Source organism: Schistocerca nitens, chromosome 12 (genome assembly GCF_023898315.1).
Source record: "Schistocerca nitens isolate TAMUIC-IGC-003100 chromosome 12, iqSchNite1.1, whole genome shotgun sequence".
Lineage (NCBI taxonomy): Eukaryota > Metazoa > Arthropoda > Insecta > Orthoptera > Acrididae > Schistocerca > Schistocerca nitens.
In genome coordinates, this window is record NC_064625.1 from 105443622 (window position 1) to 105466980 (window position 23359).

At 42.8% G+C, this 23359-nt stretch overlaps 1 protein-coding gene across 1 annotated transcript in view; it reads left to right on the forward strand.

Moving 5' to 3' along the window:
* LOC126215147 (uncharacterized) overlaps positions 1–23359 on the forward strand; it is a 393554-nt gene that overhangs the window by 331461 nt on the left and 38734 nt on the right. Inside the window, exons 5-7 of the mRNA XM_049941808.1 lie at positions 3279–3368; positions 11269–11516; positions 18851–18976. Coding sequence (XP_049797765.1) covers positions 3279–3368; positions 11269–11516; positions 18851–18976 — 464 coding nt within the window. The remainder of the gene's footprint in view (positions 1–3278; positions 3369–11268; positions 11517–18850; positions 18977–23359) is intronic.

Below are 23359 nucleotides of genomic sequence, written 5' to 3' on the forward strand. Positions count from 1 at the left end.
GATGTCCGCGATTTGATGTTTTCCCGGATTCCTGATATTCACGGTGCACTCCTGAAATGGTCGTATGGGAAAAATCCCCACTTCCTCAGGGATACTGTGTCTCATTGCCCGACCGCCGACTATAACGCCACGTTCAGACTCATTTACATCTTGATAATCTGCCATTGTAGCAACAGTAACCGATCCAACAATTGCGCCAGACACTTTGTCTTGTTGCCGACTGCAGCGTCGCACTCCGCCTGTATTATATATATTGTGCTGTTCTGCTTCCTTTCGCTCTGCTGTGCTGAATTAATGTACTTAGCACTACTCAAAAAGAAAGGTACCAGACCTGGCGTTTTTTGAAGGGAATATTTGACATCATCCCACCCCCGTCACACACTTAATATTTATTGTCCAGTAACACTGTGTCAATACATTTTGAGGCAAAAAAAAGAGCAATATTTATGGCCGGAGACGTGTCACTCTGCTGTAGCAGCAAACACTTTGAAGCTCGGCGATGTGCGACTGGTATTTATTGCGACTGAGTTGCTTGCCTTGCACGACTCAAACAGAAATCATGTGGAACGCAAAAAACAAGCCTCCAGTGGACATTTCAATGGACTAGCATAGGTTCGTGAACTGTGTAATTTATTGTGTACTTGTGCTGTCTTCTGTGTATTTCTCTACTGGTGCACACGAAATAAAACATTTATTGATGCAGTCTGCAGCGACGAATAAAGTTATTTACCAATGCCGAAATTCGAACGTGGATCTCTTGCTAGCTAGGTAGATGTGCTGACTGCTACGCCACCCTGGAAAAGTGGCTTTGCACAACTTCGAGTTGCACTACTGGCCTTGGTAAAAATATTCACTTGTCGCTTCAGTCTGCATAAATACATCATAGATGCTTGACACTCAAAAAGGTCTCCGAAACCGTATACCTACTTTCATTTGATTAAAACAATTGTTTTCTGACTGAAAGCTTACATGGTCTGACAACTGTTGTAAGAAGGAAAGGATGTTTGCTCGCTGCACAGCTGACCTGATGTTATTTGTCAATTCTGAAAGCTGGTTCAGATGAAATGAACATTTCTGTTCACTGTCTCGACACCATAATCTTCAGTTTTTTTTTCTGTTGTGGACAATGAGGTATTTGTAATCTCCTCAAAAATCAGGAATTAATACACATCCTCCAGCACACTCCCTGATCTTTCAAAAATGGTTCAAATGGCTCTGAGCACTATGGCACTTAACATCTATGGTCATCAGTCCCCTAGAACTTAGGATTAAGTAGTTCTAACTAACCTAAGGACATCACACAACACCCAGTCATCACGAGGGAGAGAAAATCCCTGACCCCGCCGGGAATGGGAAGCGAGAACGCTACAGCACGACCACGAGCTGCGGACCCTGATCTTTCATCACTTCCTTTTTTCAGTTCTTTGCGGAAATTCATGCACAGCGAATTGAATTTTTCTCTCTCGGGAAGTACTGGGAGTCATTGCACACCACCATTACACGAAACGCTACGAGGGGCGTTTGAAAAATCCGTGCAAAAATAAAAACTACTTACGTGTTTGGGGTAAACCTGTTTTCTTTTTCGACATAGTCTCCTTTTAGACTTATACACTTCGTCCAACGCTGTTCTAATTTGTTGACCCCTTCCGAATAACAGGAACTGCCCAAGTCTGCAAAATAGCTATTAGTGTCGCAGTCACCTCCTCGTTTGAATAAAATCTTTGTCCCACCAGCCATTTCTTCAAATTGCGGAACAAACAGTAGTCCGAGGCAGCCAAGTCTGGAGAACAAGGGGGATGTGAAACGAGATGGAATCCTGTTACCATTAATTTTGCGACCACAACTGCTGAGATGTGTGCTGGTGCATTGTCGTGATGGAAAAGGACTTTTTTGCAGTCCAATCGCCGGCATTTTTCTTGCAGCTCGGTTTCCAGACGGTCCAATAACGATGAATAATATGCGCCTGTAATAGCTTTTCCATATAGTCGATGACTATTATCCCTTGCAAATCCCAAAGGACAGTCGCCATAACCTTTCCATCCGAAGAAATGGTCTTCGCCTTTTTTGGTGCAGATCCTTCCTTGGTAACCCATTGTTTAGAGTGTTGTTTGGTCTCAGGAGTATAGAAATGTATCCATGTTTCATCCACAGTGACGAAACGACGCTTACAGTCCTGCGGATTCTTTCTGAACAGCTGCAAACCATCCTTGCAACACTTCACACGATTCCGTTCTTGGTCAAGTGTGAGCAATCGCAGAACCCATCCTTCTGATAGCTTTCTCATGACCAAATGTTTATGCAAAATATTATGTACCCGGTCATTCGAGATGCCCACAGCACTAGCAATCTCACGCACCTTAACTCTTATGCCATCCAGCATCATATCGTAGATTTTATCAATGATTTCTGGGGTCTTAACGTCCACAGGGTGCCCAGAACGTTCAGCATCACTTGTGCCCACATGGCCACTCCGAAACTTTTGAAACCACTTATGTAATTAACCACTTATGAACTGTTCTAATCGAAGGTGCAGAGTCATCGTAATGTTTAACAAGCTTCTCTTTAGTCTCCTGAGGCGTTTTGCCTTTCATAAAGTAATGTTTAATCACCCCACGAAATTATTTTTCGTCAATTTTTTGACACAAAGAAATAGCTCGACAGGTAAAAAATTTTTGTACATTGAACATTGCAGCCCAGTCAGAAATCGAGATAATCTAATATATAAGAAAGTATCAGCCTCGATTGCGGTAATGAAACCAACCTTTACCTAAGTTTCAATCCAGATAATTGAGCCTTCTTCAGAAGATATACCTGAATCTGTAATTTGTCTAAGGGAGCGTGGTCTAGAAATAAAACTAAAACAGCCTGAATAGGCGTAGTCACATTTTAAAAGTGCGGTACATAATGCTGTGGGCTGTGATTACATGGATTGGACTGGGTCCTCTAGTCCAGCTGAACCGATCACTGACTGGATGACCACGCCCTCTTAGGCAAATTATAGATTCAGGTATATCTTCTGAAGAAGGCTCAGTTATTTGGGCTGAAAGCTAGGTAAAGGTTGGTTTTATTACCGCAATCGAGGCTGATAGTTTCTAATATATTACCAAGAAATAGACCAATATTGCTGAAACTTGGTGTGCGTTCTTTCCAAAGATGCTACTAACTAAACATGACCCCGATACGCGCCGGTGATTCCATCTCTCGGACTTTTCAGAAGCCCGTCGTATATTGCGCAAGCGTCAGTATTCAGTGTACTCACGCCGCCTCCTGTTTTCCAGGCAAGACGTTCTCGGTGCTGAAGTCACACTCCGCCACCTACTCCGACGTGAACGGGGAGCGGCGCGCCCACTCGCAGACCGACGAGGAGGGTGAGTTGGCCGTTCTTTCTCGCTCGCTACGCCGAGCTGCGATCACCACACCCAATTCTGCACCAGTCTCGTCCAAGATCAGCACCGAAACCGCCGTTTATCATGTACATGTGGTGAAGTGGCAGTTTCATGCTAATTGTTGTGTTATCCGTGTAAATGGTACACACATTAGTCTCTAGGAAGGTTCATACAACGTTGACTTGGTTTGTAATTGACAAGTATTACATAAGGTAACAGAAATATAAAACAACAAATACAGAATGACATTATCACTCTGATGTGGACTGTACGCTGGTATGAAACTTCCTGGCAGATTAAAGCTGTGAGGACGGGCCTTGAGTTGTGCTTCGGCAGCTTAGCGTTACTCTGATGCGGATATGTAAGCACCGACATATACAGGGTAGTCCAATGATAGCGACCAGGCCAAATATCAAACGAAAAAACTACAAAGAACGAAACTCGTCTAGCTTGAAGGGGGAAACCAGATGGCGTTATGGTTGTCCCGCTAGACGACGCTGCCATAAGTCAAACGGATATAAACTGCGCTTTTTTTTTAAATAGGAACCCCCATTTTTTATTACATATTCCTGTAGTACGTAAAGAAATATGAATGTTTTAGTTGGACCACTTTGTTCGCTTTTTGATAGCTGGCGCTTTAATAGTCACAGACGTATAAGTACGTGGTATCACGTAACAATTCCGCCAGTGTGGACGGTATTTGCTTCGTGATACATTACCCGTGTTAAAATGGACCGTTTACCAATTGCGGAAAAGGTCGTTATCGTGTTGATGTATGGCTATTGTGATCAAAATGCCCAACGGGCGTGTGCTATGTATCCTGCTCGGTATCCTGGACGACATCATCCAAGTGTCCGGACCGTTCGCCGGATAGTTACGTTATTTAAGAAAAAAACAGGAAGTGTTAGCCACATGTGAAACGTCAACCACGACATGCAACAAATGATCATGGCAAAATAGGTGTTTTAGCTGCTGTCGCGGCTAATCCGCACATCAGTAGCAGACAAATTGCGCAAGAATCATGAATCTCAAAAACGTCGGTGTTGAGAATGCTACATCAACATCGATTGCACCCGTACCATATTTCTGTGCACCAGGAATTGCATGGCGAGGACTTTGACGGTCGTGTACAGTCCTGCCACTGGGCAGAAGAGAAATTACGGGACGATGACAGATTTTTTGCACGCGTCCTATTTAGCGACGAAGAGTCATTCACCAACAGCGGTAACGTAAACCGGCATAATATGCACTATTGGGCAACGGAAAATCCACGATGGCTGCAACAAGTGGAACATCAGTGACCTTGGCGGGTTAATGTATGGTGCGGCATTATGGGAGGAAGGATAATTGGCCCCCATTTTATCGATGGCAATCCAAGCCGATTTCCTACGTAATGTTCTACCAATGTTACTACAAGATGTTTCACTGCATGACAGAATGGCGATGTACTTCGAACACGATAGATGTCCGGCACATAGCTCGCGTGCGGTTGAAGCGGTATTGAATAGCGTATTTCATGACAGGTGGATTGGTCGTCGAAGCACCATACCATGGCCTGCACGCTCACCGGATCTGACGTCCGCGGATTTCTTTCTGTGAGGAAAGTTGAAGGATATTTGCTATCGTGATCCACTGGCAACACCTGACAACATGGTTCAAATGGTTCGGAGCACTATGCGACTTAACTTCTGTGGTCATCAGTCGCCTAGAACTTAGAACTAATTAAACCTAACTAACCTAAGGACATCACAAACATCCATGCCCGAGGCAGGATTCGAACCTGCGACCGTAGCGGTCTTGCGGTTCCAGACTGCAGCGCCTTTAACCGCACGGCCACTTCGGCCGGCAATCATCCTCTAACAGCGTGCGTTCTCAGAAATGATAAGTTCACAAAGGTACATGTCTCACATTGGAACAATCGAAATGAAATGTTCAAACGTACCTACGTTCCGTATTTTAATTTTAAAAATCTACCTGTTACCAACTGTTCGTCTAAAATTGTGAGCCATATGTTTGTGACTATTACAGCGCCATATATCACAAAGCGAAGGAAATGGTCCAACTAAAACATTCATATTTCTTTACGTGCTACACGAATATGTAATAAAAAATGGGGCTTCCTATTTTTAAAAAACGCAGTTGATATCCGTTTGACCTATGGCAGCGCCATCTAGCGGGCCAACCATAGCGCCATGTGGTTTCCCCCTTCAAGCTAGACGAGTTTCGTGCTTTGTAGTTTTTTCGTTTGACGCTTATTTCGTGAGATATTTGGCCCGGTCACGATCAATGGACCATCCTGTATAGGCAAGGGATTGGTGTCCTTCTGGCGTGCGTGCGGTTACGTTAACGTGCTGTTATTGTTATCTTAGCCGCCGTAGGACAAGGACCGGTATCATCCATCGGATAATGAAGAATGTGCAGAGGGCAGTGTGCCTGTCGAAAATCATCGTGGGATGGTGCTTCACGATAAGGCGCGTCCCCATTTAGCCTATTATATTGTTAATAAATGCGTTATCAATTACGTATTTGTATTTTATGTTTGCAGTGAATTTTTGGTACATTTCAGTCTTTGTTAATTACATATTGTCACAAAAAATAACGCAGACATAGAGAATTTTTTTTTATGTTGTTGATAACTGGCACTCATTCTCATGTAATTTTTTTTTGAGTTCATTATTGCTAATAAATGACAAATAGAACTACATGCTAACACTGTGGTACACAGACAAATTATGTTGACTCTCGGGGCAATAGCTAATGAAGCGACCGTCAAGGCATTTCCCATTCACAGTCACTCTCATCACTTACTGTGCCGAATGTCAAGTAAACGAATCGCCAAATGTAAAAATGAGTTCAGACAATTTTTCTCGGTCTCGGTTGATTATTGTGGAATGTCCACCTTCTGAAAGTGTTTTAAGCTGTCGGACGTGTCTGTCACCGTTGTGGGCGGTGCAGGGGGATTCCCAGTCAGGGAATTGCGTTGTGGACTTTGGCCTGCTGGCTGACGTAGCGGGAACACCAGAGCAGTAATGACGATGTAGGTCTACCTGAGAAAACTTTGCTTCTGTTGAGATGGTCAGGACAACACGTGTCTCCACTTTGCATTCTTGTAACTGATATTGTGTTTTGTCAGCAACCTTTATTAAATGCAATGGGTTTTTTATTTTTTTTTTTATTTTAGGAGTGAATGGTGGCATCCTTACAAAGTTTCGTCCCCACATGATGTCTATAACCATCATCAACATAAAAAAGTCTAGATGTCTGCGTTGTTTTGAGTGACACTATGTAATTAACACTCTGCCGTCCGGCGACACCACAGTGGTGTCGTGAGCATAGTATCGCGCAGTGGCCAGTGACAGCACTGTAGTATCTTCTTCATTCTGTTGGTGTTTTGTTTAGGTAACAGTAAATTACACACGTCAACAAGTTTTTTGTTTTTATAAGTAATTGTGCCCTTTCACCATGGCAGACGAAAGAGACGATACGATTATTTACTATGAATGCGCGGACTTCTTGGCCGATTGGGAAGACGACTTTGGATTAAAAAAATAAATGAAAGTGAAGCAGAATCGTCGGAAGACAGTGAAATACGTCCAAGAATAATTTGGCGAACGCTACGGTTGTCAACTGAATCAGACGAAGAAGACAGTGCACAGTGGTCAGACTTTGGTTTACCGAGGACCAATAATAAATTTGAAGGTTCCCCGGGTCGAAACATATTTCCCGAAGATACACAGAGCGTAGAGGATATCGTACAATTATACATTGGCAACGATCGAATTGAAAATATTAGCAACGAAACCAACAAGTACTACAGTCAAAATTGCAATAGAAGGAAACTGGATCTGAAAAATTCCAAATTTGTCGACGTAACGGGGCTTGCTACCCTTATGGAAATTGAAAAAAAAAAAGTAAGGATCGATGATTACTGGTCAACGAATCCGTTGATAGACACACAGATATTTCGCAAAACAATTTCCCTGCAACCGATTCAGACAAATATTATCATTTTTTCCGACAGCAACAATAAACTGGATAATGCCGACGGGCTTTTCAAAGTGCAATTCGTAATTGATTATTTTTTCAAAAAGTTTAAAGAAACGTTTAATCCAAGTCAAAACATCTCAATTGATGAAGGAATGATACCGTTACGTCGAAAGTTAAATTTTACAATTCGTCGAAAATTACGAAATACGGTATACTCATTTGGATGCTGTGTGATTCGAAGAAGGGATACGTTTCCTCATTCGAGATATATGCCGGCGCTGGACAACCTTAAGCAAAAACAGTGATGGAACTATTGACACCTTCTTATGGAAAGTGGCATCACCTCTAGGTGGATAATTATTATGACAGTGTAGAACATGCAAAGCAGTTACTTAAAAAGAAAATTCGAGTTTGTGGAACGATACGGCAAAATAGAGGATTTCCGGAAAATTAAAGCACGCAAAAGTCAATATGTTTGAAGCTTGTCATCAACGGAAAGGTGACAAGCGGCCGGCGACAAACCAAGTAATCCGAATTAGCGCTGCCGGCGTCAAGCGAATAAATTTGCACGAGACTTGCGGACGGCAAAGTGTTAATAAAGATTCAGAGCTATCGAAAATTCATGCAGAATTACTACCTGTTTTGTCCCAGTGGTTACGAATTGTGTCTAACATGTTGAAGATAGACACGCAAAGAAAGATATTCGTTATGTGATACTATTTTTCGGTAACTGGTAAATAATGGATTCTTTATGGCTCCAGAATGTCCTCTTTTTCTGTTCTTTGATACAGTGCTATAACCGAAGTACGGAACAGATCTCACCCTCTTCTACACAGTGGATATGTAGCTGTAGGTGTAAAGTATAGTTCGTTCACAACATTCTGAACGTATTCTTGGGCAGGAGCAAGGAGCTAGCTTCGCCCAACGCCTCCTAGCACAGTGGCAGCCAAGGAAGGAGAACAAACCTCGCTTTTGTCCTACAGTGCTGGCACAGCACAATAAGACAATCACTTCCACTTGGGTACTGTACTGTAAGACACCCATTGTTGGCAGCAACCAGACAAAAACAGCAGCAGTGTTCTACATCTACATGGATACTCTGCAAATCACATTTAATTGCCTGGCAGAGGGTTCATCAACCACCTTCACAATTCTCTATTATTCCAATCTCGTATAGCGCCCGGAAAGAATGAACACCTATATCTTTCCGTACGAGCTCTGATTTCCCTTATTTTATCGTGGTGATCGTTCCTCCCTATGTAGGTCGGTGTCAACAAAATATTTTCGCATTCGGAGGAGAAAGTTGGTGATTGGAATTTCGTGAGGAGGTTCCGTCGCAACGAAAAAAGCCTTTCTTTTAATGATGTCCAGCCCGAATCCTGTGTCATTTCTGTGACACTCTCATATTTCGCGATAATACAAAAGTGCTGCCTTTCTTTGAACTTTTTCGATGTACTCCGTCAGTCCTATCTGGTAAGGATCCCACACCGCGCAGCAGTATTCTAAAAGTGGACGGACAAGCGTAGTGTAGGCAGTCTCCTTAGCAGGTCTGTTACATTTTCTAAGTGTCCTGCCAATAAAACGCAGCCTTTGGTTAGCCTTCCCAACAACATTTTCTATATGTTCCTTCCAATTTAATGTGTTCGTAATTGTAATACCTAGGCATTTAGTTGAATTTACGGCTTTTAGATTAGACTGATTTAGCGTGTAACAGAAGTTTGAGTTCCTTTTAGCACTCATGTGGATGACCTCACACTTTTCGTTATTTAGGGTCAACTGCCACTTTTCGCACCATTCAGATATTTTTTCTAAATGGTTTTGCAGTTTGGTTTGATCTTCTGCTCACTTTATTAGTCAATAAACGACAGCTTCATCTGCAAACAACCTAAGAGGGCTGCTCAGATCGTCTCCCAAATCGTTTATATAGATAAGGAACAGGTAAGAGCCTATAACACTACCTTGGGGAACGCCTGAAATCACTTCTGTTTTACTCGATGACTTTACGTCAATTACTACGAACTGTGACCTCTCTGACAGGTATCGCAAATCCAGTCACATAACTGAGACGATATTCCATAAGCACGCAATTTCACTAAGAGCCGCGTGTGAAAAGCCTTCCCCAAATTCAGAAATACGGAATCTATCTGAAATCCCTTGTGAATAAAGCACTAGTTGTGTTTCACAGCAACGATGTTTTCTAAACCCATGTTGACTGTGTGTCAATAGACCGTTTCCTTCGAGGTAATTCATAATGTTCGAACACAATATACACTACTGGCCATTAAAACTGCTGCACTAAGAATTAAATGCAGACGATAAACGGTTATTCATTGGACAAATATATTATACTGGAACTGATATGTGATTACATTTTCACGCAATTTGGGTACATAGATCCTGAGAAATCAGTAACCGGAACAACGACCTGTGGCCGTAATAACGGCCTTGATACGCCTGGGCATTGAGTCAAACAGAGCTTGGATGTCGTGTACGGTTACAGCTGCCGAAACAGCTTCAACACGATATCACAGTTCATCAAGAGTAGTGACTGGCGTATTGTGACGAGCCAGTTGCTCGGCCACCATTGACCATACGTTTTCAATTGGTGAAGAGATCTGGAGAATTTGCTGGCCAGGGCAGCATTAGAACATTTTCTGTACCCAGAAAGGCCCGTACAGGACCTGCAAAATGCGGTCGGGCATTATTCTGCTGAAATGTAGGATTTCGCAGGGATCGAATGAAGGGTAGAGCCACGGGTCGTAACACATCTGAAATGTAACGTCCACTGTTCAAAGTGCCGTCAATGCGAACAAGAGGTGACCGGAACGTGCAACCAATGGCACCCCATACCATCACGGCGGGTGATACGCCAGTATGGCAATGACGAATACACGCTTCCAATGAGCGTTCACCGCGATGTCGTCAAACACGGATGCGACCATCATGACGCTGTAAGCAGAACCTGGATTCGTCCGAATAAATGACGTTTTGCCATTCGTGCAACCAGGTTCGTCATTGAGTATACCATCGCAGGTGCTCCTGTCTGTGATGCAGCGTCAAGGCTAACCGCAGCCATGCTCTCCGAGCTGATTGTCCATGCTGCTGCAAATGTCGTGGAACTGTTCGTGCAGATGGTTGTCGTCTTGCAAACGTCCCCATCTGTTGACTCATGGATCGAGACGTGGCTGCACGATCCGTTACAGCCGTGCGGATAAGATGCCTGTCATCTCGACTGCTAGTGATACGAGGCCTTTGGGATCCAGCACGGCGTTCCGTATTACCCTCTTGAACCCACCGATTCCATATTCTGCTAACAGTCATTGGATCTCGACAACGCGATACGATAAAACGCAATCGCGATAGGCTACAATCCGACCTTTATCAAAGTCGTAAACTTGATGGTACGCATTTCTCGTCCTTACACGAGGCATCACAACAACGTTTCACCAGGCGACGCCGGTCAACTGCAGTTTGTGTATGAGGAATCGGTTGGAAACTTTCCTCATGTCAGGACGTTGTAGGTGTCGCCACTGGCGCCTACCGGGTGTGAATGCTCTGAAAAGCTAATCATTTGCATATCACAGCACCTTCTTCCTGTCGGTTACGTTTCGCGTCTGTAGCACGTCATCTTAGTGGTGTAGCAGTTTTAATGGCCAGTAGTGTATGTTCTAAAATCCTCTTGTATGTCGACGTTAATGATATGGGCCTGCAATTTTGTGGATTACTCCTATTACCTTCCTTGGATACTGGTGTGACCGGTGCAACTTTCCAGTCTTTGGGTACGGATTTTTCCTACCGATCCAAAACTAGGGAGTATTGGTTCAGGACGTTGTGTACAAATGGGACAGTAGATGAGCAGCCAATTCAACTAGGTCAAGTGTTGTTCTGTGTCCAGCGCGTGAAGACGGGCGCGTGGTGGCGCACCTGAGCAAGACCTCGGAAGGGGAGGCGGCGGTGGGGGCGACGCCCTCCACGCGGACGCGCGTCGAGCTGAGCCTGCCGCAGCTGGGCGTGCACGCAGTCGCGGGGGATTCCCCCCAGCAGCAGCAGCAGCGCCAGCCGGGGAATAACCAGGAGGCGGCGCGGGCTGCGGGCGCCGCCATGCCGCCACAGCAGCGCCGCAGGGCGCCCCCGGATACCGCGGTGAGTACCACTGTCCGCTGCTGGAGGTGGGTCAGCTAATCGGGTTAACTGCGGTTAAGGGGGTTTCAAGTCAACGCGAGTTAGTAGCAGTCTAACTCAATTTGCGTTCACGCGGCGGACGGCAGCCGCCACTGTTGATAAGGACCGCGCGAGAGGTAGGAGTTTACCGCCATAGCGCCGACCGAATCCCAGTTGAACGTAGACGGATCTATGCTCACATAACGGGACGTCACTCACTGTGATTTTTAAAACTGCAGTACCTTACTGTTGTTGTGGTCTTCAGTCCAGAGACTGGTTTGATGCAGCTCTCCATGCTACTCTATCCTGTGCAAGATTCTTCATCTCCCAGTACCTACTGCAGCCTACATCCTTCTGAATCTGTTTAGTGTACTCATCTCTTGGTCTCCCTCTACAATTTTTACCCTCCACGGTGCCCTCCAATGCTAAATTTGTGAACCCTTGATGCCTCAAAACATGTCCTACCAACAGATCCCTTCTTCTAGTCAAGTTGTGACACAAACTCCTCCTCCCCTATTCTATTCAATACTTCCTCATTAGTTACATGATCTACCCATCTAATCTTCAGCATTGTTCTGTAGCACCACATTTCGAACGCTTCTCTTCTCTTCTTGTCTAATCTATTTTTATCGTGCACTTTTCACTTCAGTACATGGCTACACTCCATACAAATTCTTTCAGAAACGACTTCCTGACACTTAAATCTATACTCGATGTTAACAAATTTCTCTTCTTCAGAAACACTTTCCTTGTCATTGCCAGTCTACATTTTATATCCTCTCCACTTCGGCCATCATCAGTTATTTTGCTCCCCAAATAGCAAAACTCCTTCACTACTTTAACTGTCTCATTTCCTAATCTAATTCCCTCAGCATCACCCGACTACATTCCATTATCCTCGTTTTGCTTTTGTTGATGTTCATCTTATATCCTCCTTTCAAGACACTGTCCATTCCGTTCAACTGCTCTTCCAAGTCCTTTGCTGTGTCTGACAGAATTACTATGTCATCGGCCAACCTCAGTTTTTATTTCTTCTCCATGGATTTTAATACCTACTCCAAATTTTTCTTTTGTTCTTGCTCAATATACAGATTGAATAACATCGGGGAGAGGCTACAACCCTGCCTCACTCCCTTGCCAACCACTGCTTGCCTTTCATGCCCCTCAACTCTTATAACTCCCTATATTTTAGCCCTGCCACCTTTAGAATTTGAAGGAGAGTATTCCAGTCAACATTGTCAAAAGCTTTCTGTAAGTCTAAAAATGCTAGAAACGTAAGTTTCCCTTTCCTGAATCTGGCTTCTAAGATAAGTCGTAGGGTCAGTATTGCCTCACGTGTTCCAATATTTCTACGGAATCCAAACTGATCTCCCCCGCAGTCGGCTTCTACTAGTTTTTCCATTCGTCTGTAACGAATTACTGTGTTTCATTTTGTTTTAAATTCGTGAAGCATTTGATAAGTGTTATTTACAAGGGGCTATAGGGAACATTAGCGTCAACGGCACTCAAAACTGACAAGGAAATGATGATGAAGCGGTAACTTTACACCATTCATGTGCGAGCTGCGGTACAGTGTGGAGCAGAGGAAACGCATGTTTTTTGAACCGGTACTATACGGCGACGAGAGGGGGTACTGACCTTGAATGAATGTCGGAAGACTGCCGATGCAATGCAGTTTCAGCCGCTATGTGAGACGGGTTTTACGATTAACCAAGGAAAACCCCCAGTTGGGAAACAGGGCCAAAATTAGTTGGTCACTGTAGAGTTGCAATTTACAATTAATGATTGAAGTAATGAATAAAGAAAAAGTCATTTCTTTACCACTTGACCAGGAACAGATCCAAAAAGCTAGCAGGCATGAGTGCCTTTTCAAAACAATTTACTTTACAGTTAACGGCCAAGCCGTTTTACTTAAAACTGGCTTTGATAAAACATTTGATAACAAATCAAAATTTTCCAAGTAATTAAATTGAAAACTTTACTTTACCGTTAATAACGAAGCCAATTCACTTAAAACAGACTTTGATAAAGCATTTAGTAACAGAATTAAAACTTTCCAAGTAATGAAACAAAAACACCAATTGCATACAATTTCGCTACCGAACATGTAGGGAGCCAACTTCTTTTAAAATTTGCCACAAGATATTAAATTACAAGGGCTCGCTAACAGGGCGGCAGAACTAGCACTTTGAAAGTATGCCAAGTAAATTAAAACAATCAAAGTAGAGATACATTCACCTTTTACAATAACTAACAATTTTAAAAAACCACCAATGAAAGGCAAACTTGACCGTTTTAAAAAGTGGCCAAAAACAGAGTAAAATAAACCATTTAACATTTTATAATAGCTAACAACTTTAATACCATGTCCTGCCACCAAAATGTCCTGGGATAGAAATAATTAACCGACCGGGTGTAAGGGCGGCCGCAATTGTCTCCCGAAGGATGCTCAGGCTAGAAGCGGACAAACAGACCCACATTCAGCTATCACATCGAGCTCACGCGAGGCCAGGGGAGGAGGAGGAATCAAATCAGGAACCATAATCCCTGCCCAGAAATACACTTCCTCCCAGACAGTACTAATAAGAACTCAAAAGATCACTGTCTATAAATACACCGGCGACTGGGACAGAACACCCGAACGCAGGAGGCCACAAGGCAGAAAAGACGCTGGTTGCACAAACCAAAATTCTGCAATTAACATCTAAACCTCTAACCAACTTAACTTGCAGTTTATCAGGGAAACAGCAGGTGAACTCCGACGCAATGGTTCCTCACACCCGCCCGTGTCCACGTCGCCAGCGTACCCAACTGGGCACAGTCACGCGCTCTGTCACCGAAGCCTTCGTCTTCTCTGCACGCACGGCGGCGGAATACCACTCCTCAGGTTAGGCGAGTTACTAGTCCATCATTCCCGCCTCCAGACGGAAAATTTAAAGACATCCGTTTCCACTCCCACCACGTAGTGACTCGGAACCACAGCCGTGGCCCCCGGGTGTTCACAGCAAGAGCTTACAGCCTTCTCCGTCAACTCGTCCCACTCGTCTCGCACCCCCCAAGCGGCTTCTCGGAACAACAGCCAACTCCCCACCGCCACGCCACGCCGCGGTCCCATCGTTCGACATTCTCTAATTCCCGATTTTAAAAACCGACCGACTCGTCACCGCTAGGCAACCAACCGGCCATCCCCTCAATGATCTTATTCTCTTACACCAGGCTAACAGGAAGCAACGACTCGAAGATCGATAAGACCAGACACGCCGCGAGAGGAGAATCTCAACAGAATCGTACGCAACATAACTATAAATATGAAAGAATCAATTAACGGTGGAATGGAAGGACTCAGAACAATCTTAACAGCGTGATATATGTCGAGAGCCGACACACGGCTCACTATGGAGCGCCGTGTGTTCGTTGTCGAGCAGTACTCTAGAAACTGTGATTCCGTAGTCACAGTGCAACGTCTTTTGCGTCAAAATGTCAGAGGCGGACGTCGAGGTGCAGTATCTGATCGAAATACTGTACTCCGATGGGTTGCAGCGCTTAGAAGTACTGGATCTGGTCTTCCCCGTTCAGTTGGTACTCCGGAAAATGTAGACCGAGTGAGAACGGCAGTTCTTGCTAGTCCGAAACGATCGGCTAGGCGACAGGCTGTAGTGCTGGGTTTGTCACGTCATTCGCTTCACCGCATCTTACACGATGACCTTAAGTTTCACCCGTACAAGATAATGATCGTGCAGCAGCTTAGTGAAGGGGATTTTGTGCAGCGCAGAGAGTTTTGTCGGGTGATGTGATGAACCACATTTTCATGTAGACGGTTACGTCAATGTTCAAAATTGTCGGTATTGGGCGCCGGAGAACACACATGAATTACACCAAAGGCCTCTCCACAGTTTGAAAGTAACAGTGTGGTGCTGCACTTCAAAGATGGGGACTGTTGGGCCCTATTTTTTTTTTTTTTTTATTTAAGAGGAGGGAACTGCAGTTACTGTGACATCAGCGTGCTATGTTAAACAAGTTTCTTCGTCCAGAACTTGAAAGGCGTCAAGTGAACATGAGAGAAATATGGTTTCAGTAGGACGGTGCCACAGCTCACACGGTGAGAGCATCCATGGAAGTAGTTCGACATATGTTCCCAGGACACGTTATTTCGAGATATGGTGATGTTTACTGGCCCCCCCTCGCTCACCCGATTTGTCGATGTGCGACTTCTTTTTGTGGGGATATTTAAAATCAAAAGTGTACATGAACAAGCCTCGCACAATCGATGACCTGAAGAATTCCATTCGTCAGGAAATTGAAGCCGTGCCGAATGAAATGTTGGTGAGAGCCATGCGTAACTTCAGGGAGAGGATCCAAATTTGTATCCAACAAGACGGACGTCATCTCAAAGACATTAATTAGGATAGAAAAATAAAGTATGTATATTTCAAACCTCTATCACTTAATGCTTGTTTTTATTATTTTTATCAAACAGTGTCCCAGTCATTCAGTAGTGAAAAACATGGCTTTTTTCTGCTCCACCCCGTATTTGGCTACCTTAAAATCAGCAGATCGTTGTCAAAATCCTTACTAATGAGACACCCAGAATTTTCTGATTGCAGCCTGTAGCACAGCGACAATTCATGCATTTCACGAGGCATTTGGCTACCTTAAGATCGTTACATCGCCGACAAACCATTACAGCAAAATCAGTGATTATTACCACCTTCAAAATTTCATGTCGGAAGACTCAGAATTTGTGCCTGCACACCACACAGTCATGTTCGTGAACAGGAAATTCACTACCTTACGATCGCCCGATAGCTGTCAACATCTAAGCAGCAAGTTTCAGGTTTGTTCGCAAGTCTCTCTTCAAAATAGCAAGTCGAAAGGTCAAAAATTTCGCCCTGTGTAGTTCGCATCACACTCTTGAGTGTACGTATAATCGCTAGTTAGGAACATCAGGCAGATCGGCCCAATGGCTTACATTGCTATTAATACAAGTTGGGCCGCGGACAGTGATATGTGCACATTTGAAAAATTACAACAGAAATAACTGGAGAAGCCGGCCGCGGTGGTCTCGCGGTTCTAGGCGCGCAGTCCGGAACCGTGCGACTGCTACGGTCGCAGGTTCGAATCCTGCCTCGGGCATGGATGTGTGTGGTGTCCTTAGGTTAGGTAGGTTTAAGTAGTTCTAAGTTCTAGGGGACTGATGACCTCAGATGTTAAGTCCCATAGTGCTTAGAGCCATTTGAACCATTTTTTAACTGGAGAAAACGACAGTTTATATTTGTTTTGAAAACAAAGGAAGAGAGCTTAATGTATCGTTGAAAATGCACACAAGTAAAACAGATTAAGTAGAAATAAGAGCTGTCTATTAGACAACAGAATTACGTAAAATTATACAAAAAATTTGTACATACAGCTGTACAATCCAGAAAATCTTTGCATGAGGAAACTTTGATAGTACATAGCTATGAGATTCAAAGAAAATGTTTCGGGGCAAGAGGAAAGTAAATACAGTAAAATTAAGCAATCAAAATCCCGCGAGCAGTGGATTGAAACCTTTGAAAAATTTTTGTTACATAATCATTTAGGATGGGACCACCGTCCTTAGAAATAAGCTCGAAAATCTGCAGCTCTTCCGAGTACATGGAGCCTATGACCCTTCATTTCTCCATGTAAAATGGAAATGTCTTCAGCGATTTTTGGTTTTTGTCCGGAAATTAGCGGATGATCAGCAATAGTAAATTGTGTACGTTAGTGCCTCGTTTTCCCAATAAATGTTACTCGTGCCTGACACTAAAAGACCTTCCGGTTTATCGTATATAATAAACGGGACACGTATAAGTGATTTTATACGCTCCTGAATTGTGTATAGGAGCAGCAGTAGACTCGAGTTTGTGAATGAAATATTTTTGCTAACTATGGATTCAATCAGAAAACTACGAATTTTATATGAAATAGGGTCTAAAAATGGACTCGAGAAACATCTTTGTACTCGTTACTGTCAGAAACAGCATTGCTGCCTAAAATGGACATTTAAGCGTCAGTTTTAACTTTGAAGATATTTTCAATTCACGTAGGGGGATTCTGGGTGGCGAGAAGAAGGGCATCCGGCCACCCTCTGACACTTACATCGCCTAATACATAGTAACAAGGCCGACCCCGCATTGAAGTGGGACAAAGACTCAAAGCAAATTATGATTATTTTATAGGATGTATCAAAATTCACCCTGGGTCAATGTACTAAACAGTAATTTTCAAGGGGTTTGGCTGCAAAATCCTATGTTGAAACTAGTACAGTTTCTGAGTAACAACCATATTGAAAACCTTAAAAAAATAATAATAATAATAATAATAATAATAATAATAATAATAATTGTGGGGCACACAATGCCTGTTGGGTGAGCAAAGAATTAGTTTCTTCAAGAAAACCAGTTAGTTTAGAGATGTAGCAAAATGAACAAGTCAGTAGATTACCATCTGGAAATGAACACATTGACGTTGGACTGATCATGCCTTTTTGTCAGCATGCCAATTTGCTTGAAATTTCGGTACTTTCATTTTTCATCCTGACAGACGTACATTTACACTTCATATAAAAACATAATACCTAATGTTGTCTAAAATAATTTTACACACTAGGTTGAATGTCTTTAAATGTTTACAAAGATAATCAAGTGGAAGCTGGAGTACGCACTGAGATTTCAAAACCCCATCAAGAAAATAACTGAAATTTCAAAATTATTGCTTTCTATGATTCAAACATTCTGCAAATCAACAGCTTGACAACGATTTTGAAGGTTTCTATGGACTACATATGAAACAGAAAGCAGAAAAGAAAAATATGTTAGTATTGATATCTTAGTAAGTGAACATATCGCTGCTATATTTCAATGCTGTCTACAGTAGAACAGTATGGGCCATTTGGAAAACATTACCATTAATATGACTATGTCATTTACTGTTCCAGTGTGTGTTTTGGTACACACCATCATCTTCATGTGGTGAAATATGTATTGGTATTTACATTCTGGGTCGTAGCGTGAAGCAGAATTTCCTTTTTTCTATGCTCCATAAAAACCTAACCCCTACTGTTTGTACTTCACTGTCATCTTTCTTTTTGTGTCTCAAAACCTCACTTCCATACAACACTACTGGCAATCCCATATTTGTACGCAGATTGTGAGAAGTTTCTTCCCTACCTCCTCATGTAATAACGGCACAATAATTCAGTGGTGCAGCATGCCTATAACTGTGATAGTACATTTACGTATGTTTTCTAGTGAGGAAAAAAGAGACATGTTTCTAAATGTTTGCACTGTCCACAGGGTGACAAATTGTCATCGTATGCCGGGATCCAGTATTCACCACAAGACATGGCAGAGTACGTGTTCTGGACCGGAGATGAGAAGGGAGTGACGCTGGCCATTGAAGAGTTCTTGCAGGAAGGACTGGTGGGTATATCCAAGCAAAAACAATTTCATGCAGCATGTACTGAACTGAATCAATCTATCAAGGATATGATAATGCGTAAGATCATTTCTACAGTTCTCTGTTATGTAATTAGTGGCTGTGAGTAAAGTGACAGTTTGGACCAGTTGGGCTGTGTGGCGGAAGGGGAGGTCAATTTATACTTGTCTTCACAATGTACCCAAGGTCAGTCTGCTACACGTAACAGTTGTATCCTCTCTCTCTCTCTCTCTCTCTCTCTCTCTCTCTCTCTCTCTCTCTCTCTCTCTACTTGCCCTAATAACTTTATCATGAGGCACAATGGAGCAAATGCTCAAACAATGGTGCGTGATCAGGTTCAGCACCAAAGTAGGCAAAAGTTATACCAGTACCAATCAACTTATCCATCATGCCTGTGGTGGCTCTGTTTTATCATCTTCACAAGTTTCAATGCGGTTGAAGACTGCTGAGGGGGGGCAAGTAGAGGCAACCAACAATTCCTGCTCTGGACACCCATCAATTGTTATGGCTTGTGCCATCTTCCTTGATGTTGACCACTTCCTCTCTGATGGCTCCACCTGTCCACACTACACCTATCAACAGTGCCTGCGTTCTGACATCTATCATCCCTTCCACACCAAAAAATCCCTCCCATACATCCTGCCACTCAAAGACAGCATATCTGCAGTGACAACAACTCCCTTCCTCAATAGGCTGAGAGTCTCACCAAGGCCTCCCCAGACCTAGTTCAAAAACAGGTCTGTAATACCATTTGCTTTCACATCCCCAAGAACCAGCTACAAAGGAGTGTCCCCCTTCGTCACCCAGTACCATCCCAAACTAGAACAACTTCCTTCACCAGGGATTTGATTATTTGTCATCATGCCCCAAGTGAGGGATACCCTACCCGATATTATTCCCACCCCTCCTAAAGTGGTATTCCAACTTCCACAACATCCTAATCCAGTCCCAATCCCAGCCTGTTGCCTGTGGTAGACCCAGGTACCAAGACTTTCCCAGTCCACCCACCCAGCACTCCCTATTCCAGTCCTGTCACAGGCTTATCGGAGGCCAGGCAACTTGTGAAAACATTACCGCCACGTACCCAACTCTCATTTGTGTAAAATAAAAGTGCCTGTGGGTGTAAAGGATAGGGAAAAACCTTTCCAATTAGATGACTGGACCTGCCCTTTGGGATATCACATCCATTCACGCCATATGACTTTTACATCATGTTTATGTTTTCAAAATCAATCCCAAATTTTTTTAAAGTACTAAATGAAAAGATGAAAAAGTTTAATACATTCAAAGATCTGTAATTTTGCACCTCCATAGATGCATGCATCAGTGTGCTAGACTGCCGTAAGGAAGTCTGTGGTTCGAATTCTGGTACAGCCAGGGATTTTTCCTTGGTTAGAAGACTGGTACGGTGTGCAGTCAGCCTCGTGCTACCAGTTGAGGAGTTACTTGACCTAGTAGAGGGGCTCCACATCACTAAAACTGCAAATGGCCAGGAGACTAGTGTGCTGACCCCCATACCTCCACGTCGCATCCAAAGACGAAATTGGCAGAGGATGACACAGTGGCCAATCAGTACCGATGGGGTCTATGGCCAGAGTTTACATTTATACTGTTGCCTGTAAAAGGTGGTCAGCACCCCCCCCCCCCCCCATGCCCCCACTCATTTCCATCATGCTACCTGCTATTGTCACCTCAAATCCTCGTTTAAATGCAGCAGGAGGGTTTCTATACAAGGTAATGTGTATGGACAAAGAACTCCAAAAATAACAGTAAAGTTTTTACACATAATAACCTTATATTAAGATAAAGAAACTTGTATCCAAAGGAAGTTTCTTTAAAGAATTTCAGTTACGTGAGTCAAAGTATACTTTTTTAAAACTAATTAATTGTTTTCCTAATACTGAAACACATTTTTGTTGAATTTTATATTTGTAACATGTTATCATTGATTATCTTTCTGAATAGTAATAAGGAAATGTGGAAAATTGCATACTAACAAGACTTTATTGGAAACTACATGGTCTTTGTCTACACTGAGAATCACTTATCTGCTGTGTTGCATGTCTCAAACCTCAGAAAAACAAATTGGTATATGTATTTTGCCAAAATGTAATTTTCAAAGGTGATCATTTAATCCTGTTGGCTTCTTAGATTCACTTCTGATCACCTTTTATAAATTGAGGCACAATTTTCAGACAGGGATATAAATCTATAATTATCAGTATTCATTTGCATATTACAGGTACATCATTTTGCCAACCATTTTGAGCAAAATAGCTTCCCAAAAAAGTACAGATTATGTAACTGACTAGACGCTATTAATTTCCATTGAATACAGGTAGAGCATACCACAATGTACACCCAGCTTCAACAGCTTCACTGTCCCTAAATTGGCACAACATAACGAGCTGGCTCAGGCAATCCCCTTTTCAGAGTTGTGAGTGCAGCATAGAACATGTACTGGCACCACAGTAGCCTACAGAAGTTAAAATATTAATTTCCAGAATGAATGTTTCACTTCTGGCATGTGAAATATGTGTGCAGCATCAGGACATGAAACCAGAAGTTTGCCTTTCACCACTAGTCTCTTACCGAATGAGATACCCAGGTATAAAGTGCAACCCACCCTCACTGCTTTACTTGTGTCTGTATGTCATCTCATACTTTTTGAACTTCTCTGCGTACCTCATTCGGTAAGTAATGTTCCAGGTTTGCATCCCAGCTGTGGTCACAGTTTCAAGGTACCTTTAGGTATTAATTGCTACAAAATTGTATTTAAAAGCATCATTTTAACCAAAGTTAAAGGATTTAACTTCCTACCTGCCTCTGATTTAACTAACTTGGAAAGTATCTGCATTCTAATGAACATACCGTATTTACTCGAATCTAAGCCGTACCTGATAAATGAGACTCGAAATAAAGGAAAAAATAATTTACCGAATCTAAGCCGCAGCTGAAATTTGAGACTCGAAATTCAAGGGGAGAGAAAAGTTTTAGGCCGCACCTCCAAATCGAAATAGTTGGCCCATTGTAATATGAGACAGAATTCAGGTCGAATGAATGACGATACAGCTACAGTAATTTGGTTCGAGCCGTAAGCTTAGCAAGCCGGCCGAAGTGGCCGTGCGGTTAAAGGCGCTGCAGTCTGGAACCGCAGGACCGCTACGGTCGCAGGTTCGAATCCTGCCTCGGGCATGGATGTTTGTGATGTCCTTAGGTTAGTTAGGTTTAACTAGTTCTAAGTTCTAGGGGACTAATAACCTCAGAAGTTAAGTCCCATAGTGCTCAGAGCCGTAAGCTTAGCAGTTAAGCTTTACCAGGTAGCCATTGCTATGCGTCAGGCGCTCCGTCCTTATTTATGCGGGTACCCTTCGTTTTTCACGTGCTTCGTCTGGTTTGAATTGATTGCTTATTTTTCTTTGATCTGATAATTGCCGTTCTCTTTGTTATAGGTATTTTCGTCACTCTAAGCTGAAAATGCATTACTGTACTGTGTCATGCATTGTTTGTCGCATTCCGATAATGAATGTTCACGACCTGTCGCCGCTCGCGGCATGGTTTGCTTTTGTGCGCGCTACCGCCGCTTACAATAAAAAAAAAGAGAGAGTAATTGTCTCAGTAGCGAAACAATGGCAAGAGACTGCTATTTTTTGTTATTTACACTGCTGCTTTCTTTGATAATGATCAACAAGAACCAAATAATAAACTGCGTATGATAGAAGATATTCTGAACGAGAGTTTAGCGAAAATTTTTTTCCGTTTGAAAATCTTTGCAGACGCCTCTTTAGTACATTATTTTCTGCACAGAAATTAGAGTCATCTTAGATTTAAAAATCTAGTCAATTGCCGTGCTTCATTTCTGACTGTATCACTATTAGGCATAAGAATAATACGAATATGAACATGACATATGTGTATACTTCCGCGTTTGTGTTGTCTCACTCTAGTTTCGTAGTTTATTAGGCAGACAGGATTTAAATGAGATAGCAGCAAACACGAAAGAATACATGGCAAAATGTTTATATTCGTATTATTCTTATGGTGAAGAGAATACTGCATGTGATTCAGAATTCACAAAAGTTCCCATTAGCAACCATCTCTTCTCACAGGTAGAAAAAAAATCAGAACGTAGAATTGGCCATACTGACAAACATCGCAAACGGTCTTGCCAGTCGGATTTTCGTAGTACATTGAAAAGCTGCTACATTCTAAGATGAACAATACGGAATTTGTATTTACTTCGTTGGATAATGTATGAAATTGCAGTGGTCGAAATTCGGGGCGGAGATAAAAGCTCGTCTTCCACCTTTTTTTTTAATTTATTTACTGACGCAGAGGTTTTGGCGCCAATATTTATCTTTGTGCCT